General features: G+C 41.2%; 1 protein-coding gene across 1 annotated transcript in view; it reads right to left on the reverse strand.

The window, feature by feature from the left end:
* Window positions 1–10,875: 10,875 nt before the first annotated feature.
* The window catches only part of OXCT1 (3-oxoacid CoA-transferase 1), a 100,318-nt gene continuing 92,198 nt past the window's right edge, over window positions 10,876–18,995 (reverse strand). The window contains exon 17 of the mRNA XM_074811775.1: window positions 10,876–14,701. Within this exon, the coding sequence (XP_074667876.1) occupies window positions 14,666–14,701 (36 nt within the window). The 3' untranslated portion in view covers window positions 10,876–14,665. The remainder of the gene's footprint in view (window positions 14,702–18,995) is intronic.

The following is an 18,995-nucleotide window of genomic DNA, read 5'->3' on the forward strand; positions in this document are numbered from 1 at the left end:
AGCTGCGGGGACACCTGTGCACCCGCGGCAGCTGTGCAGGAGAGAGATGTTCTGGACTGTCATGAGAAGCTCAGCAAAAACCTTTGTGGTGTGTGCAAAAGAGAGTACATCTCTTCAAATGATGTTTGTGTAGAAACTGTCCTGCTTTATGGGATATATCTGTCAGTGATTGAGGGAGGTTTAGGGAGTTGCTGGGCAGGTTATTGCATGTTTATTAGCCATAGAAATTTTGTGTATGTGGGAAGTAGCACTATTTCAACAAAAATCAGTTTCAAAACACAACTTATTTTAGTGCAAAACCCCAACAGGGGTGCTCTCATAGCAATTTAATCTAGATATACCAATTTAGCTGAAATGGACTCCTTACCAAACTAAGCAAGGGGTGTTACGGTTTTGATGCAGAAGTTACGGAAGAAACTGGAGTTCATGCATATGAAATTATGTCAACCCTTTTCGATCTCCAAAAACTATCCATGGTGTTCAAACCCGATTTCAGAGTGCTCAGCTGGGACCTCAAACTTCTGAACACATCACTTTTGAAAATGTTACACTGAGTGGGGTGCACATTTGCAGAGAGGCCAGGTAAAGCATTGGTGTCTTGGGAAGGCAAGGGGCCGGGTAACAGTGGGGAGCGGCAGCAGTTTGTCTGTCCCACCGCCTTGGTACACTGTCCAGCATAGGCTGTCCGGAAAGCCCCTCTGTCCAAGGCTAAGCTGTGCTTTTCAGGTTCAAAACCTCAGCTACTGAATCACTATTTTAAAAAAAGCCAACAGGCCGGAGTTTTTTCAATGTGGAAAAAAAATTTTAAAAATCCATTTGTTCCCCTGCCTTTTGGAAGACGATCAAAATCTCTCCAGCACTGGGGAGGGAGAACTTCAGCATTTTTTGCTTGAGTGTCTGAAACAATTTGCTACCTGCCTTTGCCTTCTGGTTTGCCTGTGGAGGTAGCCTGCAAGAAGGTACCAGGAATTTGGCTGGGGAGAAGGCAGCTTGAAAGCCAGTCAGCCTGTGAAAACAAAACTTTCCAGAGAATACCTAGAAGCTCCTTATTTTATTTTGCAAATACACTGAAAATAAATGTTTCAGTTGCAGTGATAAGGAGCATTTTGATATTTTTTTATTCTTAAGTAGCTTTTCATTCTGAAGTGTTTTATTTTGTATTGCACGTTGTTGAAAACAGAAAAAGTATTTCATTGAAACAAAATGTTCTAAATGGTTGGTTTGAAATTAATTGCTTTTTATCTTGTTTTGTAGAGGAAACTTTGATGCTTTGGGCTTTCTTTTCATTTTGCTATGAAAAAAAATAGCAATATATTGGAGATTTCCCAGGAAAAGGAATACTGAATTTCAACCAGATGTTAAAAATCTCAATTGTTATATTCACAAACATATGAATTGCAGAGTTTTGTCTGTATCTTTACAAAAAATGATTTTTTTATTCCATTTTTCCTGGAGTTAACAAAGATTTGTGAGCTAGAGAAGAGACTGGGGAAGAGTCTAATTTGTTGCTTCTTAATGATACAAATGGAAAACGTTATCTACATCCCTATTTACAGCTAATAGCAAGATAACATACCCGAGAGACAAATCATAGGCTCTTTAAAGTGCTTGTTAGCTCAGAAACACAGCACCCCACAGTATTCAGCAAATAACAAAGGTTTGCAAAGGCATTGTTAATTTTATTGTTAGAGAGTAAAGATGATGTGAATAGACACAGGACTATAAAAAATATAATTTCATGAAAGGCCACACAGAAAAAAAAATTAAACTGGCACCTTTGTGACCACAGCAGCAAACAGGGGTGAAGCCCTGCAGAGGGTGGTAGAGGAAGATCCTGGACCAGCTTCTCTGAAAGCTGGTGGGAGGGTGCTCAACCACTCCAGTGACCCTCACTAAAAGGAAAAAAACAGTCTGAAATCCCCTTCGTTTGCCTTCAATATTTGTTCCCAGGCTTTTACCAGGGTTGCAGTTCCCCTGGGAAGTATTTCTTTGTTGCTGAAGCATGTGCTGGAGAGGTATGAGACTCCAGGGCAGAAGGGGCTCCAGGCATGGCTGAGGTGGGTCAGTGCCCAAAGTCAGGCAACGCAACTTCAGCAGGGCCGAAGTCTTTTGGCTTTGATAAGGAAAAAATCAGGAATTTTTTACATTTCCTGCAGAGAGCAGTCCTGGTTTGACAGACTAGAGCACTTCCGTCTCATGTTATCTAGAGGCAGAGCAGGTCCCTTCTCTGCAAGAAACTGCCCTTGCTGATAATTCAGGAACACGTGCCTCTCCCCGTGTTTCATGCAGCACTTCCCTCTGGCCCTACAATACTCTTTGCAGCATGATGAATTCCAAGAAATAGTCATGTAATAGCCTCATCTTTTTCCAGGGTTACTTGAGGACTTCCATTATGAGCAGCCTGGGAAATTGTCTCAAAAAATGCTATCCTTTTGCCATAAGCATCAGAGAAATGAGCCTATTATAGGGACATGGGTGAAGGCTGAACCATCTCTCATGGCTGCTATCTTGGAGCAGGTTTACTCTCATCAAAAGAATGGTTGCCTTGGAATGAACTGTTACCGTGCCAGACTTACCACCCCTGGAAGAGTTACTGTATAATTTCTTATGGGAAAAGCATTTAATAAGGGGTATATACAGATGGCTGAACCTACGTTACACTCATGAAGAGCTGAAGTGAAGGTTAAGTGACAGGATGAACTTTTAATGATGCTGTCAGATAGGAGGTAAAAAAAATAACTTTTCTGGTAACAGGAAAACTACCACCATTGGCCAAAAATTTTCTTTAAAACAAGTTTCACAAGACTTCTTCTGGCCACAGGCAATGAACAAACCGTTCTGCTGGCCTTGGGAGTATGGCAATCACTTCTCTCCAAAACTTCGTCTGAATTTTAAACTTATCTGGTTCTCCTGGATATTCTCACATTGTCCTTTGTTTTTTAGTGTACCAAGGTCCTCTGGGGACTATTCCAGAGCCTGATTAAAAGCCAAAGCCCTGACTGAGTGCACACAGAGCATCCTTGCCCCAGCCCCCCAGCAGGTCCCTGCCTGCAGGCTCAGCTGTCCCAAGGCTCCTATCAGTAGCTCCAGTCCTGGCATCACAACATTCCCCAATTTGTAATCAGCAATTACTTTCACCTGTTCAAAAATAACCTGTGGGGCATAATGCACATCTCCACTACTAAAACCAGATCTTGCCCTGCCATCGCTTCACGTGCTCTGTCAGCTCCACCATTGTCCAAAATACTAATTGGCAAACTTTACGCTCTTTGGCTATCTGAAAAGCTCTAAGACTGAAAGTTGAATTTTGACCTGCTGCCTTGCTGTTCCCTCATTTCAAGTGGCTTCAACAGCAAACCACAGGATTTTCAGGCACTACGGCTCATAATATGATGCACAGTACCTTTTCTAGGACTGCTAACAAGACAGTGAACTGGACAAAGAGATGTTAAAGCATCCTTAAACCACAGCATTTCTAGCCCCGTGCCACTTAGTATCACTGTAACATGTTTGACTACCATCTTCTCCCCCTTTATCTTTCACTCAAACAGATGCACACATGCTGAGGATCCCAATACTATTCTGACAGCATCTGAGGAAGAAAAGGTACCAAAAAGCCATGTATCTCTTATTCCAAGAAAATTTTTTCTTTTATTTTTTTTCCCACATAGGGTAAAGGGTGAAAAAGAAATATTGTTTTTGTACATGACTGTGAGGGAAGAAAAACTGTGGGGGAACGGAGTGGGAGAGCCAATTCTGACTGTGCTTTCTCAAGATGGTTCTCAGCTTTTTGTTTACTGGGACTAGCAAATATCTCTGCAATCTTGTTTTGAACCACTCGAATAGAAGAGCACTCTGCTTTGAATAATATCTCTGCCATGGCTCCATTTCATGTTTAAAGTCCTCCATTGTTTTGTGATGCCTTAAAAAATAGTATTGGCAACAAAACTGGCAGAAAGGTGCTGATGGGAGTGGGCTGGTTCCCTGCCACTGAGACCCTCACAGCCCGGGGCAGTGACAAAACCCCAGGGCACACACCACCCCAGCAAACCATGCTTTGGAGAGGAATTAATGCTCATTTTAGATTGTCAGTTTAATTACCTAAGAGGACATAGCAGCTTTCCTACTCTGTGGTCCTGGGCTTTTGTGCAAGAAACCAGCTAAAAATAGACTTCTTCTTCTGTCATTTCAGCCCATTTGGATATCACCCCTCTGTGGGTGAGGATGTGCCAAGTGCACCATTTCCAGACATCGTTGCAATCCCCCCATTGCTCACCTGGGTGATTACACAGGCCTGGGCATGGGGCATTGACCTTATCCTCCTGCCATAATACAGGTAACCACATTCCCCAGCAGAGATGACAGTGCTGATTTATTCAGCAAACCCAGTTATCTTTTTTTCATTTTCCACCTTAAAGGTTCAATATAACTAGTGAGACTCAAGTTGTACTCATTTTTGTCAAAAGCTTCACCTGCAAATAGGGGTGGTGGAATTAGAGCTTGTTTCCTCTTATCTAGCCCCCAGTAATTATGCAGATGAATGGCTGCTGCTGGGTTTGATTTGCCCAAGTTATCTTAAACTGTGAAGCACTGTGTGAATGTTTGAAGTTTTGAGTGCTAAGTGGCAAGAAAGTCACGGGAAAGCTCTTCTCCTGCACTCTTTATTTACTAGATTTTTACAGAAACTCTCAAATTAAATATAGTTGTTAGATTGTATTATTATTTCTAGATTTTAGTGCAGCCTGTCTCAATACTTGAAAGCCACAGGCTTAAAACATTTACTGTGACTCGATGGTGAGAGGCCACACCTGGGAGCAGTAATCCTGGGATTCTTAGGCCACAATCACACTAAATTAATACATGTGATGTGCGGAGTAATGACTTTACAACCAGTAAGGTTATAAAGAAGGTGTGTTTATTCAGCGCTGGGTGCACGGGGGATCGCTCCTCCACAAACGTGCACCCCTTGGAGCAAAAAGCAGCTCCTTTCTATAGTGTAAAGTGTTTACATATTCATTATAATTCCAAGAATAGGGAGAGATATTTCAATTAGTTTTGAGAAATCGTTAACATAAATCCTGCCCCAAGTCCCTCTCTGTTGCGCCTGTGCAGTGGCTCCTGGTGGTCTTGGGTGGGGGTCTTCAGGATGAAGATTGAAGATGCCTGCTCTTCCTCTCGTGACTTTTCACCCAGTTAGGTCTTCTTCTCCATTAGTCACCGTGACTTCAGCATTTCCATAGTCATCACAACTCAGCATTCGTTGAGTCCCCATTCCTTATCTTTGGACTTAGTAGTTGCAGCTCCTTCCTTATCTCAAGAGCCCATCCTGCTGAGAGCCCACCCTGCTGTAACTCATCCTTTTATTGCATCATCATGCCTGTCTAGTGTCCCTCTTAGTTGTCCTGCATCCATTTTGTTAAGGTTCCTCACTTCACATGTTTAGTAGTTAATGCTTAACTAGCTAAAACTGTGCTGGGCAACCTCCACACACATGCCCCAACATGCCTGCCCCAGCCAGAGCATCATGCTGTGCATACAATTGTCTTGTACTAGGAACTGATCTGCCTTTGGGGTAAAAGTGTCAGCTCCTGCCAAAATTTGTCATGTTAGAAGAACTGTTCTGTATATGATAGCCTTCAGATGTGCACCATGCAAGCCAGGGTTCAGCACTCAGCATCTCAGGGAAAAGATGCAAAATCTCTGCAGAACAGGCTGAAGTGCCTCCCCTTTTCACGCACAGCATCAATCAGACTTTGAGATGGGGATTAACAGCAGGCAGGCAGCTGTTGCACCAGCAGCAGCACTGCACAGCACTTCCCCACTCTCCTGACCCACCGTCACTTGCTCTGCCTTGAGCACAGCAGCATGTCCTGCACACACTGCAAACAAATGCCCCGGCCTCAGGCAGGTCCTGCCTGGCCACACTCTGCTGGAGGCAAAAAGCCCTTTCAGGTCAGGATACCTGTTGTCTGCCTTAAGTCTATGCCCCCAAAGGTCCACAAGCACAGCTTTAAATCTGATGAGATTTGAAGATATGCGTAAACTAAACATGTAGAGATCAGCCAAAAGAGGATCCCATCCAAAATCAGTAGCCACGAGCAGTGACTGCAGTGGGTGGGTTTGTTGCCCTGGGACCCTCTGTGCCACGATGTGATGCATGGGGCCATTTGTCTTCGAGCTCCCTGTCTGCTGCACCTGGTTTACATTTACTACTCCCTGATCCCTCCAGCCTTTTCAGCTCCGCTGTAAAAATAATCTGCTGCACAATTAAAATCCCCATAGAAACAAGCTCTCAGGTATGTTCTCAGAGGGATTGTTTTGGGAAGGGTCAAACAGCTTGTTAGGTAGAGACATACAACAGTGGTGATTTGGATAATTACCAGCCATGACCTCTCCCACTTTTGAAGTTAAACCATCAGTGATTCTCATCATTTCTCTGTGACAATATAGATTACCTCTAAGGTTTTTTCCTTGTTAACATATGGAGACTTTTTTTCCCACTGGATGAGTTTTGCAGCTTCACACCCAAACAAGTCTGTGATGTTTTCTTTGTAACTATTGACCTGCCAAAGTACCCAGAATGACTTTAATGGCTTTCCTGCACAACTGCGGGTAAGTACTTTGGAAATTATAAATGGCATTCTGGGAGGCTGTGGTTTACTTTGTATTGATCCGCATCCTCTTCTCCTCACTGCAGCAGTTAACATGTCCTAAAAATGCTGAATTGCTCTTGATGAGAACATGGATATGCTGTTGCAGACTAATTTCACCATCCTTCAGTTTTATATCTAGCAGATTTATGCAGTTGGCTTTTTTTTTTTTTTTTTCCCCACCCCAGGCTGTAGGTTGCCTGGAGAAGAATCTGAAAATGTCAGTATTAATCGATACAGCAGCAGAGAATCAGCAAATACGAGCCTGTAAACCCACAGAAGAAGGAAGTACCAGCAATACAATGAGAAGCATCTCTTCATGGAACTGAAGTTTTCGGCACCAGTTCTGTGGTGCAGGACAGAGAAGTGGTTTTGTGCCATTTCAGTCCCAGATGTCAGCCCTGTGTTTTGCTCCGAAGAAGTCCTGAGCCATTCTCAGCCAAGGCTGACAGATGTGGTCGTACAGCCCTGTCTGCCACCACTGTAAGCATGGCCCATGCAATGAACATCTACAATCTGAGGAGAGCCGTGTCCAAGCCTGATGTCCGTCCTCGCCCCGGTGGGTGTTGCAGCCAGGAGTATGCTCAGGGCTTGGGCTAGCCAATAGAATTCATAGCATCATGGAATCATTTAGGTTGACCTTTAAGATCATCAAGTCCAACCGTTAACCTAATACTGCCAAGTCCACCACTAAACCATGACCCTACGTGCCACATCTACACATTTTTTAAATACCTCCAGGGATGGTAACTCAACCACTTCCCTGGGCAGTCTGTTGCAGTGCTTGACAACCCTTTCAGTGAAGAAATTGTTCCTAATATCCAATCTAAACCTCCCCTGCTGCAACTTGAGGCCATTTCCTCTCATCCTATCACTTGCTACTTGGGAAAAGAGACCAACACCCACCTTGCTACTACCTCCTTTGCTAAGATGTGTCCACTTCACAGGGATGCATAATTTTAATTTTTCAAACACAAGCATCCATGTGATCTCCAAATTAAAATAAAATTAAAAACAGAGAGAAGAACATGCCATGCATATTCTTTTTTTCCGGCAGGTAGTGCATGAGTAGCAGTGCATTAGAAACAGGCCAGCAAACCAGACGTGGTGATGCTCACCAGTTGCTCAGCAGTAGCTCCGTAACCATGCCATTCCCCAGCACCATCTCTGCCCACACCATCCGTCACAGCCACATTTCGGCGGAGAGCAGCCAGATCGAGCAGTGCTCCCCCGCAGCCACCCAGCCGAGCATAGCACACACCAGCTCTGCTCTTCTGGTCTCAGTTCCCCTGTTGCCATGGCTCAGCCGACACATGGACACACAGTGCTACCTCCTTGCCTTCACCCAAGAACGAGCCCAGGCAAGCACGAAGGCTGCTGAAATTTGAGCAGTCTTCCTTGGGCAAAGGATGTTACTCCTCTAGGATCAGCAGGATGCCAGAAGGAGGAAAGCACAGGTTATGGGTTTTATTGGAACAAATACAAGATGGAACTAGACAACAATGACTAGCAAGCCAGAGTGCCAGATTATAGATTTAAAGTTTGTATTTTTAGGGATATTTATTGTACAAGACAGCTTTGTCTGCAATAGGCTCACAGAGCTTTCTTTATTCTTGGACAGATCCGAGAGAAAGCGTTAATTGCTCATACAGCCAGATTTTCCAAAGGGATGGGGGAAGCACTACTTTGCAGGATATAGGCATCAGATCCAATTTACAGTCTTTATTCACTCACTGCCTAAACAGATGAGATTGAATTCGTCCTGGAATTAATGTATACTTTCTGTAGGTGGTACCAATGTGTTTCTTCTGTGTCTTGCCTTTCTTTTTTTTGGGTAACATCTAAGTTTGCTTTTCACATTGCTTTTGCTCAGATCATGAAAACTGATTTTTCTCCTGGCTGCAGTTTTTGTTCTTCCTGTAACATGTTTTCCCTGCATTTACAAAAGTTTTCAATTCCCTTTTCTACCTATGTGTTACATACTTTCCAGCTGACAGAACCAAAGGGAGTATTTAGGAACTTATCCAAAAATTAAAAGTAATTGACATAGGCACCTACAAGAGAATTTTATTAATCTAGGCAATCCAATCTAAAAGGGAAAATCCTGCTCTGTACCCTACTGAGGTGCCAGAGCACCACACTGCCTGACCTGCCAGTTCTGTAGGTGCCTACATGTTTTTGTTTTGTGCTTGCCCAGAAACACCTGGCTTAATGCAGGTAGGTGCCTACATGCAGGGGAGCCAGAAAGGAGGGGAAGCAAGTTGCTTACACAGTTTAAAGCCTGTGTTAAAAAAGCGCCATTCTTCAAAGGATAATTCAGGCCTTGCAGCTGCTGGGTGAATGACTTACATGCTATCTGACCGTCTCCTGCTCCTTCTTGACTTCGTTATTCACAGCCTTGCAGGCCTTGCGATCCTTTCAGATCTCCCCTGAAATGGTAGTCTCGCCCAGCTCACCCCACAGTGTGGTGGGTTAGGTGTTTTCCTGGAACAAGGAAATGTGCTTTGAATCTTCCTGGACAGAGCCAGGAACTGAACCTTCACAAACACTCTTCTTGCTGAGTTAATATAGGGAAAGAAGCATCGTTGCCATTTTTTGAAGGAGCTGCGGCTGTGCCGCTTGTGTTGAAAACTGCACAAACCTACGTACCTGGTGAGACCCTTCAGCAGTCAGGTGGATGGAGACCAGCTTGAGAATCTCAAACAGGCACAGGCCTGTGACAAACGCGATGATTTGCAGTGCACTGAGGGCAGCACTTCTCACCCTGTGCAACAGCAGCAGTGTCAATGCCCAAAAGCAGCAGCTGCAATCTAAACACCTACCACAGCTTTACACAATTTTTTCTCTGGATTGCATGCTCAGGGGACAGCTTTAAGAGCATGGAAATAGAAATTCTGGTTTTAGACTCTACTATGCCCACAAACAAGTAATGTCCTACTTCCTTTTGTAAGCCAGTACAATAATAAAGTACAATAAATAAAATCTAGGTACTGTGGGGCAGATGGAGAACCCATTGGCCTTGAAGGCAAGAATTTCTTCCACGCTCTCACTTCTTCTAAATATGTACATAAATATGTGAACCAGGCACAACACAAACACAATAGCTACTTTTACTGTTGCTGGAACCTCAAAAATCTGATGTTTTGTAAGTACAATCAGGAAAGGAATTTCTTTACAACCCCACCAGGTGTCCCCTGAAGTTCTTCCATTAAAAACTGCCACGCATCATGCAGTGTAGGTATATTTAGAGCTAAGACTGTGGTCTACAGCAGCAGATGGATATGGACAGAAAAGGGGCTCAGAATACTGCAGTGCATCAAAGAAACGATGGAATATTGTACACAGGCAACAACAGAAGATACACAAGACATAACAAAACTGCTCAGATATGCCTGTAACCAACTCTCTCTTCCTGACAGAGGAAAACTTTATGTTCCATATTTGTATGAGTGGATTTAGAGCTGCAAGACGGGTGTACTATGTCAGTGGTTTTGGCACTTACCTTGTACTCCGCTTCACAGTGGTGACAGACTGTTGGATTTTGACCATGCATATAAATTACTGCAGAGTTTAATTTCAGAGCAAATCATCAAAGCTTTTTTCTGAAGCTAAACATTTTTCTTCACATTTATCAACCTGCTGTACAATGATACTGAAGATAAAATGATACTATGACATATTTACTCATAACCTTATGACATGTTTGGAAGGATGACCCCACTAACCACAGACAAGCATTTTCATCACTTTGCAATCATCCACTTTATCATTCACCAGGTGGTTAATGGAATTTGTCTTCATGTATCATCTAGTACTATTTTCAGAGTGCAGCCACACACTAACATCAATGATTAACATCACAAATGCTATCACTTCTACAGCAGTTTTAATCAAAAGGTAAAAAAATCACTTCTCTAAGGACTACATATGTAGTCCATTATTTGACTTGACTGAAAAACAAGTAATTATGAAAATGAATGTGATAATTATGTTTGAGATTGACCCAACAGAGACATCAGTGAGAAGAGAGAACATGGAGAATCCAGCTGTCAGCTGAGTTCTGAGCTTCATTGTTTCTGTTTATCAAATCCCTCCACCTTCAGCCAAGACCTTGAGTTTTTCATGTGTGCTGAGGTGTGACATGCTGGTGTGAACGTGAGCTAATCTTTCACTGCTCCTAATGGCAGAACAGAACACCATGAAAAATGGTAATAATAGAAGAAACTTGAGATTTTAAATCTTAACTTTATTGATTGTTTTGCAAATACATAGAAGGACTTTGACATTTAGTTTGCAGAGCTTACAGTACAACTACATTTCCTATAATATTTCATTTTTTTGCTTTTTCAGGGACAAAAAGTAAAATATAAAGTAAAATAAGTCCAATGTGATAATATAGTAGACTCATCATCTTCTTCAGGAGAAAGAGTATCAACTGTCCTTGTCTTGTGAAGTGCTGTCAAGCAGGGGATGATCTCAGTGATGTCCCAATAAACCTTCACACATACCACCAACCACCGAAGAGGAATGAGAAGCTCTCATCCCTGTAATACTGACCATTGCAACTAGTGCTCAGAGTGTACCTTACCTGCGAACCACACTTGCGTCCACAGAGAGGGAAATACTTAGGAGTGCTTTAATTTCTAATCCTACTTTACAAATCAATTTAAAAAGTGGAATCACACCTTGTTGCAAATAGCTTGTGCGGACATGTTATGTTTTCATAACAATACCAATATTCTAGCACAATATATTGTCCTCATGATAAAAAAATTCAAGTGTGACATACAGATATTTGCACCACTGTTGTACACGGAGAGAGCCTGTTCTCCTTTCTTCCCCAGTTTTCAGCACCATATTGACTTTTGCTCTCTTGCACTAACACTGATACAAATAAGAGAAGACACAGAACTCAAATATCCAGCATGTACGACAGTCTTCAAGTACTCTTCCACACTCTTGATCAAGTGTGATCTCCAAGCTTAAGAGAAAAAATAACCTGTTGCACAGACCTTAGCTGGTTATTCCTCACAACATCCCTGTGAGGTAGGAAGAAAAACATCTGCTTTTCCAGGAACAGGAGACAAGGCAGAGGGCACAGATGACATTTCTCAAAGCAGTAAGTGGAGAACTGGAAAAGCTGAAACTCAGGAGTTCTTGGCTTCTAATTCTTTACTTCAGAAACCAAGGTGCTGAACTCCCAGACATTATCAGGTCATTAGTCTTTTTACAGCCATATGTTAATGACAACAATGGCTTCTGTGCGTACTCCAGCAAAGCATGGTTCTATGGCAGGAGCAGCATACACCTGATGCTGCCCTCAGACACTTCTTCTGTACTTTATATATGTCAACAAATGTTCAATGTAATTAACTAATCAGTCCTACAACTAATGTAGCATAAGTAATAGCAATAGATCAACATTTCATTTATAGATTTAAGACCTCCCGAGCTATTAAAATATTTTTTTTTTTCTCTGGATAAGTTAATAGTAACTCCCTTCACCTGTTTTAGTTTTTTATACTCCTCTCCTAAAACCAGCATCCATTCTGAGTACTCTGTACGGGAGCTCTGAGTGATGATGAACAAGACACCTTCAGGCATCACACCTATCCCCTCAGAGTAGCTTTTCACCCATCGTTGGCCCTGAAGGCAAAGATAGGCACCTTTTGCTGTGTACAGCACCACAAGGGTCAGAAGTGTCACTGAAGTGTCTTTATGGACTGGGGAAGAGGTCTCTGGGCTGCTCTATCCGAAACCAAAACTGTTTCATTCTTTGCTAAAATAGAGTCAATTTTTGTCATGTAGAGACTTTTAATCTGCAAAACCTCTGTGAGCAGAACTTCAGTCCACCTCCACAGCAATAGAAATGGCTAAACTTTAAGAAAGTAACTTGTCTGGAATGAGTGAATAACATAGGGAATACACCTAAACAGAGAAAACAGGCAAAAACTAAAGCCAGGTAAAAATGAATTTGTGCTAATCCTAGGTTAAGATACCACTTTGATGAATGTAATCTCAAGTCTTGCATGCAAATTACCTGTCAACCAAATCACTTGTATATGTTTAATCACAAAATTAGCACTAGTCTTTGTACAACATGTTTCTTTCCTATGGGCTCAGCATCAGATCTTGCCTATACATCCAGGCTATAGAACAGCCTACCACCCATGAATTCAGGTCATACAATTAATTATTATAGGAGTACTTTGTACCAGCATAAAGGTGCTTACAAAGGCATTTTGGTTATTCCTTTGTGGGAAGAAGGATCACCTACGCTGGTATCAGCAAAAGATTTTTAAAATTGTTTAGAGTAAGTGCAACTAAACAAAATAATCTAGAATCAAACGAGTTTTACTTCTATAGAACCCATGTGTGGATCAAGACAAATTTTGTAACTGTCCCATGAAAGAGAAGCATTTCTTATTTTAGAACGGAAAAATGCAGGACAAAGGCTAGTGCAGAAGATAAATACTGCAGGATTTTCCTATCTGGTTTCCTAGAAATGTGTTACACTCCTTTCACAGCACACACTGACTATGGTGAATACCTGATCCATCTAGTATTAGAATGCCTTTCTATACCATATTCCAACACTGCTTATCACATGTATGATAGGCGCACATATATATATATATATTTATGCAGCTACATTTTGCATGGTTTTCATCACTTAATCTGCTCTAGTCCTGATGTCAAACATTATGTTAGGAATCATTTCAACTGAAGTGTTTTATGTGTTCCTATTTATATGAATGACAGAAACCATTATACTTGGAGAGAACACCGTATTTTAGTAAATGTGGATTTCCAGTCAATTCATGCTCTGTATAATAAAGACATATTGTGCTGATTTGGGATGTGAGATCCAATGCTGTCATATTACCTATTTGCAAAAATAACAGTCATTTTGTAATTAATAACAGGGAAAGGAAGATCTTTATCAAATAGCAGAACCAGTATGAGAGAATGACTTTTCATTTTGATTGTCTCATGGCATTCGTTCTAGTTATGGTATCATGAGTTTGGGTTCCAAACTCTAGTTTTTGCCGATGCCTTCATCAGCAAATGGTGCAAACTTATGGCTTTAACCCTAAACCAACTGTATTCTCTTCAGAAGGAATCTTCCAAGTGCCCACAACATTCTCCCCGTTTCTCTATGTTAACACTGGAAGGACAGATCTCACTCCAGAAACAATCTTCATGTGCCTTTGAATATGGGCTGGGGAAAAGGATTATACCTGGAGAGTAAAAGCAGTTCATGTGAGACAACTGTGCAGCTATCACTTGTCTGCACAGGGACAGAGACTTTTTAATCTTCCTCCTGCATACTAGCCCCATTCTAGTTTGTATGATTTAAATAGAAGGGGTCAGAGTTGGACTTTGGGAAGTGTAGGCTTCTTAATGCCACACAGAGCCCAGCGTTCAGGGCTAAGGACACAGTTATTTCCACTGGTAAAAAGTTTTTTCACAGATTCATTAAAAGGTTTGGGAAAAGGGAAGTCCATATTCCTGATGTCTCTCTACAGCTGCGTACATTTGCTATAGAGCACTCCAGAAACAAACCCCACAGCTTTACAGGAGAATGGACATGGTAAGTGCTGCAGTTCCAGAGCAATGGAGTGGTTTGTGAGTTTAATGACATAAGGAAAAGCAGAGGCAATCATAAGTTTTGCATGGTCATTTTCTGAATCTGTGTAAAAGATGTATTTGGCAGACAGACTACAAGGCATTTTTTTGACAATGTTCATTAACATTTTAGTATAACATTATTCACTATTTAGGGAATAAATTCATCCTTCCATTAAAATTGGTAATGTTATGAAAGTAAAATGCAATTTAGGCTGATAGTCACAGCATGAATTTAACTATCTGGAAACTACTTACAAAGCCCTTAAAAAAAAAAAAAAAAGAGAGAGAGAAGGAAAATTGCAAAACTGTCACTGATTCCTCTTCACTGAGCTTCATCTGGAAACAAGCCTTCTGGCAAGTTAAGCCCAGTCTGTATTTCACATTTAAATCTGCCTCATAGGCATTAGTTTTGGTGAAACCTGGCAAAAAGGAGGGAAAAAACACAACAGTTGGCATACAGATATAGCAGTACAGCCCACCATTCACTTCCACCTCTATCAACTATGTGCCACTGAAGACTAGAGACACTGTATTTATTTAAGCTGATATGTTTTGCAGTATTTCAGAGATAAACACTCCCACAACTAGATTTTCTGATACAAGAATACAGGATATGTGTGGTGCTAGTATCCAGCCTCTAAACTTAATTTATTTTGAGTTTGATTATTTAAGAATGCAAGCAGATTAAACTTGGACAGCTGAACCTGTACTTGCCACTGCTAATTGCATGGTCTTCTCAGATGGGTTCCGATGGCAGCAGAAGGGATAGTTGAACTCAGTTGAAGCAGCTCCTCAATTATACACCGTACAAGATGGCACACAAATGTAACTCAAAAATAGGGCGAGGCTTAGTTAATACACTGGCCCATAAATGGTCATAGCTTGTGTACAGTGGGGTGTACTTGCCATGGAAGCAAGAGGAGAGATAGCTGCAGATCGGCAACAGCTTCAGCCATCACCTTCTAATCCACTCGCATTCACACACCAATACACTGAATGATGTAGAGGCAACAAAACAGATTATATTCAACACATGATTTAATCGCCACTGCAGTATTGAAACAAGTATGCCAAGGAATCTTAAACTGATGATTTCCCTTCTTTGCTCAATAGCCAAGTTCATTCTGCTTTTCCTCCCCACCCACCAGGAGATAGGATGCTGTCTGTCAATGCTGGGTCTGTGCAGAAGTAGTCAACTGAGTTTTGCAACACATACTGTACCTATAGTTGTCCTGGTTTCAGCTGGGATAGAGTTAGTTTTTCTTCTTAGTATCTAGAATAGTGATATACTTTGGATTCAGAATATGGATATACTTTGGATTCAGGATGGGATTTGCTATGAGAAGAATGTTGATAACACACTCATGTTTTCAGTTGTTGCTAAGAGATCAAGGACTTTTCAACTTCCCATGTCCTGTCCATGTGCAGGCGCACAGGAAGCTGGGACGGAGCAGAACCAGAGCACTGGACCCAAATCAGCCAATGGAATATTCCATATCATATAAGGTCATGCTCAGTATATAGAGGAGGGTCAGCCAGGAAGGAGAGGATTCTTTCTCCTTTTCAGGATTGTGGTTTCAGGATTGTAGCTTCTCCAGGATTGTTAGCTGGGAATGGGCTGGGCATCAGTTGGCAGGTTGTGAGCAATCGCACTGTGCATTACCCATTTGTACTTTCTATTATTATTAGTCGTTTATATTATTTCAATTATTAAACTGCTTTTATCTCAACCTATGAGTCTCCCTACCTTTACCCCTCCAGTTCTCTTCTCCATCCCCCAGGTGAGGGAGGGTGAACAAGTGGCTGCTGGTGTTTGGCTGCCAGACGGGTTTAAACCACAACAATAGTATATGCATCATTTGATTTGATGATTTGTTTGATGATTATATAATTCAACACTTCTAATTTTACCTTTTTTAATTTAAATTTGCCTTTTTCCATTCCATTTGTGTGAGGACCTATTTATGTATTCTATTGTTTTAATTCCATATACTTATAAAATCAATTAGTGATATTATAAAATATATTAAGAGACCAAAACCAAAACACAGTAAGCCTAAACAGGAAACTAGATGAGGAAAGAAGGTGTAAATGGGAACAATACAGAAAAGACTTTGAAGAGTAGCAATGGTTAACACTTGACTGAACCCTGACTACAGTTCTACACAAGCACCCTGAGTATAAGCTCTCCACAGAAGATCCAAGCGTCTTTAAATATCTCCTGTTCCCAGACCTATTTAAATAGGTGCCCCAGGATGAAGACCAGAAATAACTCATGTGATCTTACTTGTTCAGGATGAAAACAGTTCCACAGATAATCTGGCTCCTAGTTGATTAATGTGTCCCACTGAAACATCACATACTGCACTCCTTCTGTCTCCTTATCCCATCTTTTTCACTTAACAGTACTGAGCAAGCTAACTCATGAAAGAATTATATATAAGGGCCTTTCCAAGCATTAAAGCCTCTTTCTTTTAGAGGTACAGGGCTGTATTTCCTGTACCAGTTAGATTTCTATGTATCCTTCCTCCAGCCACTATATATCATCATTTATAAGCTTATGAGAATAGCCACCAAGGAAAGCTTAGTTCATGAAGAATGTGTTTACTGCATGAAATGCTAATGAAATGTTTCCAGTGGATAGAAACTGTTCATTGATTTTTCAAAGTTGTGTGTGAACTAGGATAATAAATAGATGTAATAGTACAAGTGTAGAGGAGCTGAAGAAACTCCCTGAGTGCACCAGAATTCCTGGACTAGTTCCAGAAATGTTTCAACATTTCTGGTTCCAAGTGCCTATGTGCCTCACTTAATTTAGGCCTATTTCTGCCTCACCCAGGGATGGTTCCATGGAAGTAAAGGCAAAAACTTGAGGACGAAGATAGCACCATTAAAATACGTATTCTGCAAATAATGACAAAAGGCAATTACTGGAGGAGATTATTGTTTTTCTGCTGTTGTAGATTTTGGTGCCATCAAAACCTCAAGTGTTTTACATTTGAATGAGCATATTACGTTAAATGTAATTTCTGCACATCTGATGCTAACAGCTGTCATTTGTGTGTACCACTATCTGCTTCAGAAAGGGTCTGATCCCCGTGAGTGCTGAAATGCCACAACGCCTGCTGAGGATAACAGAGGTGGCAAGAGCCTAGCACCACTCAGAACTGGACCGAAATAAAACTGTTTGCTCTAAATAAAATGTGATTAAATAAGCAGAAAAATGCTAACGTAACAAAGGAGATGGTTTGTGCTTGGAAAACAAGGAGTGATCAACTCTGAAATGCAGAAAGCCCTCTGAGTCCACTGCTTTAAATCACACTAGAGTCAGTCAATTTGGTAACGCCCTGTGCTAAGAGCACAGCATTTGGTAAGGGCTGAATGTGCTTAATGAAAACTATTTTACAGTACACAGCCACAGAGTTGCTACTTTCTTACAGCACCTCCTGAGCAACACATTCATACTATTATTTCACTCACAGGAAGAACAGCTTATCTTGGAAGTTTCAAAATACTTTGCTAACATTGAACAGGTAAGCATACTGGGAGGAGTTTACCTGGGCAGTCCCGTATGCCGTCTCTTAACTGGTAAGAGGACACACAACCTCAGGGACTCCATGCAACTCAGGCTGGTTGACTCTCTGATTTCCAAACCCAAACTACCCTTTTCAGCTATACAAACAGCCCTATGCTTATTTCATTATATTTCTTTATGGCAAGCAGTTCTTTCACAGCCTGATTCTGAATGATACTGAGTCCTAATAACTTCTAATGACCTTATCAGGTGTGCAAAAACAAGTTAATATTCAAAAATGTAAAAACAGGCCCTTAAAAAAAAGATGACCAGTGTTAGTATATTTGTCAAAATAATAGAAGCTGCTTATACGTTACTAACTCCCAATTATTTGAAACTGCACATAAAAGCAAACCACAATTCCAACATCAGCTTTTGTACAGAAATCTGTTCTAATGTGGCTTTTCAGTGGGGGTGATTGATCAGGAAAACACAACACCCATTTAAAAATGGACTTAATCCTGCAACAGCGTGTTTCCTCAAAGGAAAATGTACTTCCAGAAAATAAAACCATATCCTCTATTATTTTGTACTCACTAGCTTGAACTTGGACAGTCAATTTCTTCTTAAACATACACTAGTCAATTGCTATTCAACTACCTAATCTTTCCTTAACAGATGCCTTTCTTAAAATCCATGTTATCTTTTAAGATAATTTTGTAAAACTGAACTTTTACATTAAGGAAAAAAAAAGGAGGGGATGGGGATTTTTTACCCAGACAGACTTATCTTGATTATTTTTATAATGAAATACATCTGAAAAAGTATGGTTCTCAATCTGTTCTGTCATGGTCTCATCAACAGTATAAACCAGTATTAGCCCAAACAGATTACCTGCCAAGGTGATCTATATGCTAGGTTACAGCAAAACTGATTTAAGCATGGAAGATAAGCCAACACTTCGTCTTCACAACACAGTAAAATCAAGGGCGAATTGTTTATTTTTGATATGATGCTAGTCTATAATGAAGACTGTTGACTCTAAATCATGTTTTCTTTGGCATTTTGTTGTTGCAAATGTCCTTTAGGAGATGTTTTTCCAAATAAGCAGGCTGTGAAAATGGGTCTGTATCACCAAATGTGTCTCAAAGAAAGCCATTCAGGCTATAAAGTTCTCCTCTCCAAAAAGGAGCAGTCTG

The sequence above is a fragment of the Strix aluco genome, chromosome Z (assembly GCF_031877795.1).
Source record: "Strix aluco isolate bStrAlu1 chromosome Z, bStrAlu1.hap1, whole genome shotgun sequence".
NCBI lineage: Eukaryota > Metazoa > Chordata > Aves > Strigiformes > Strigidae > Strix > Strix aluco.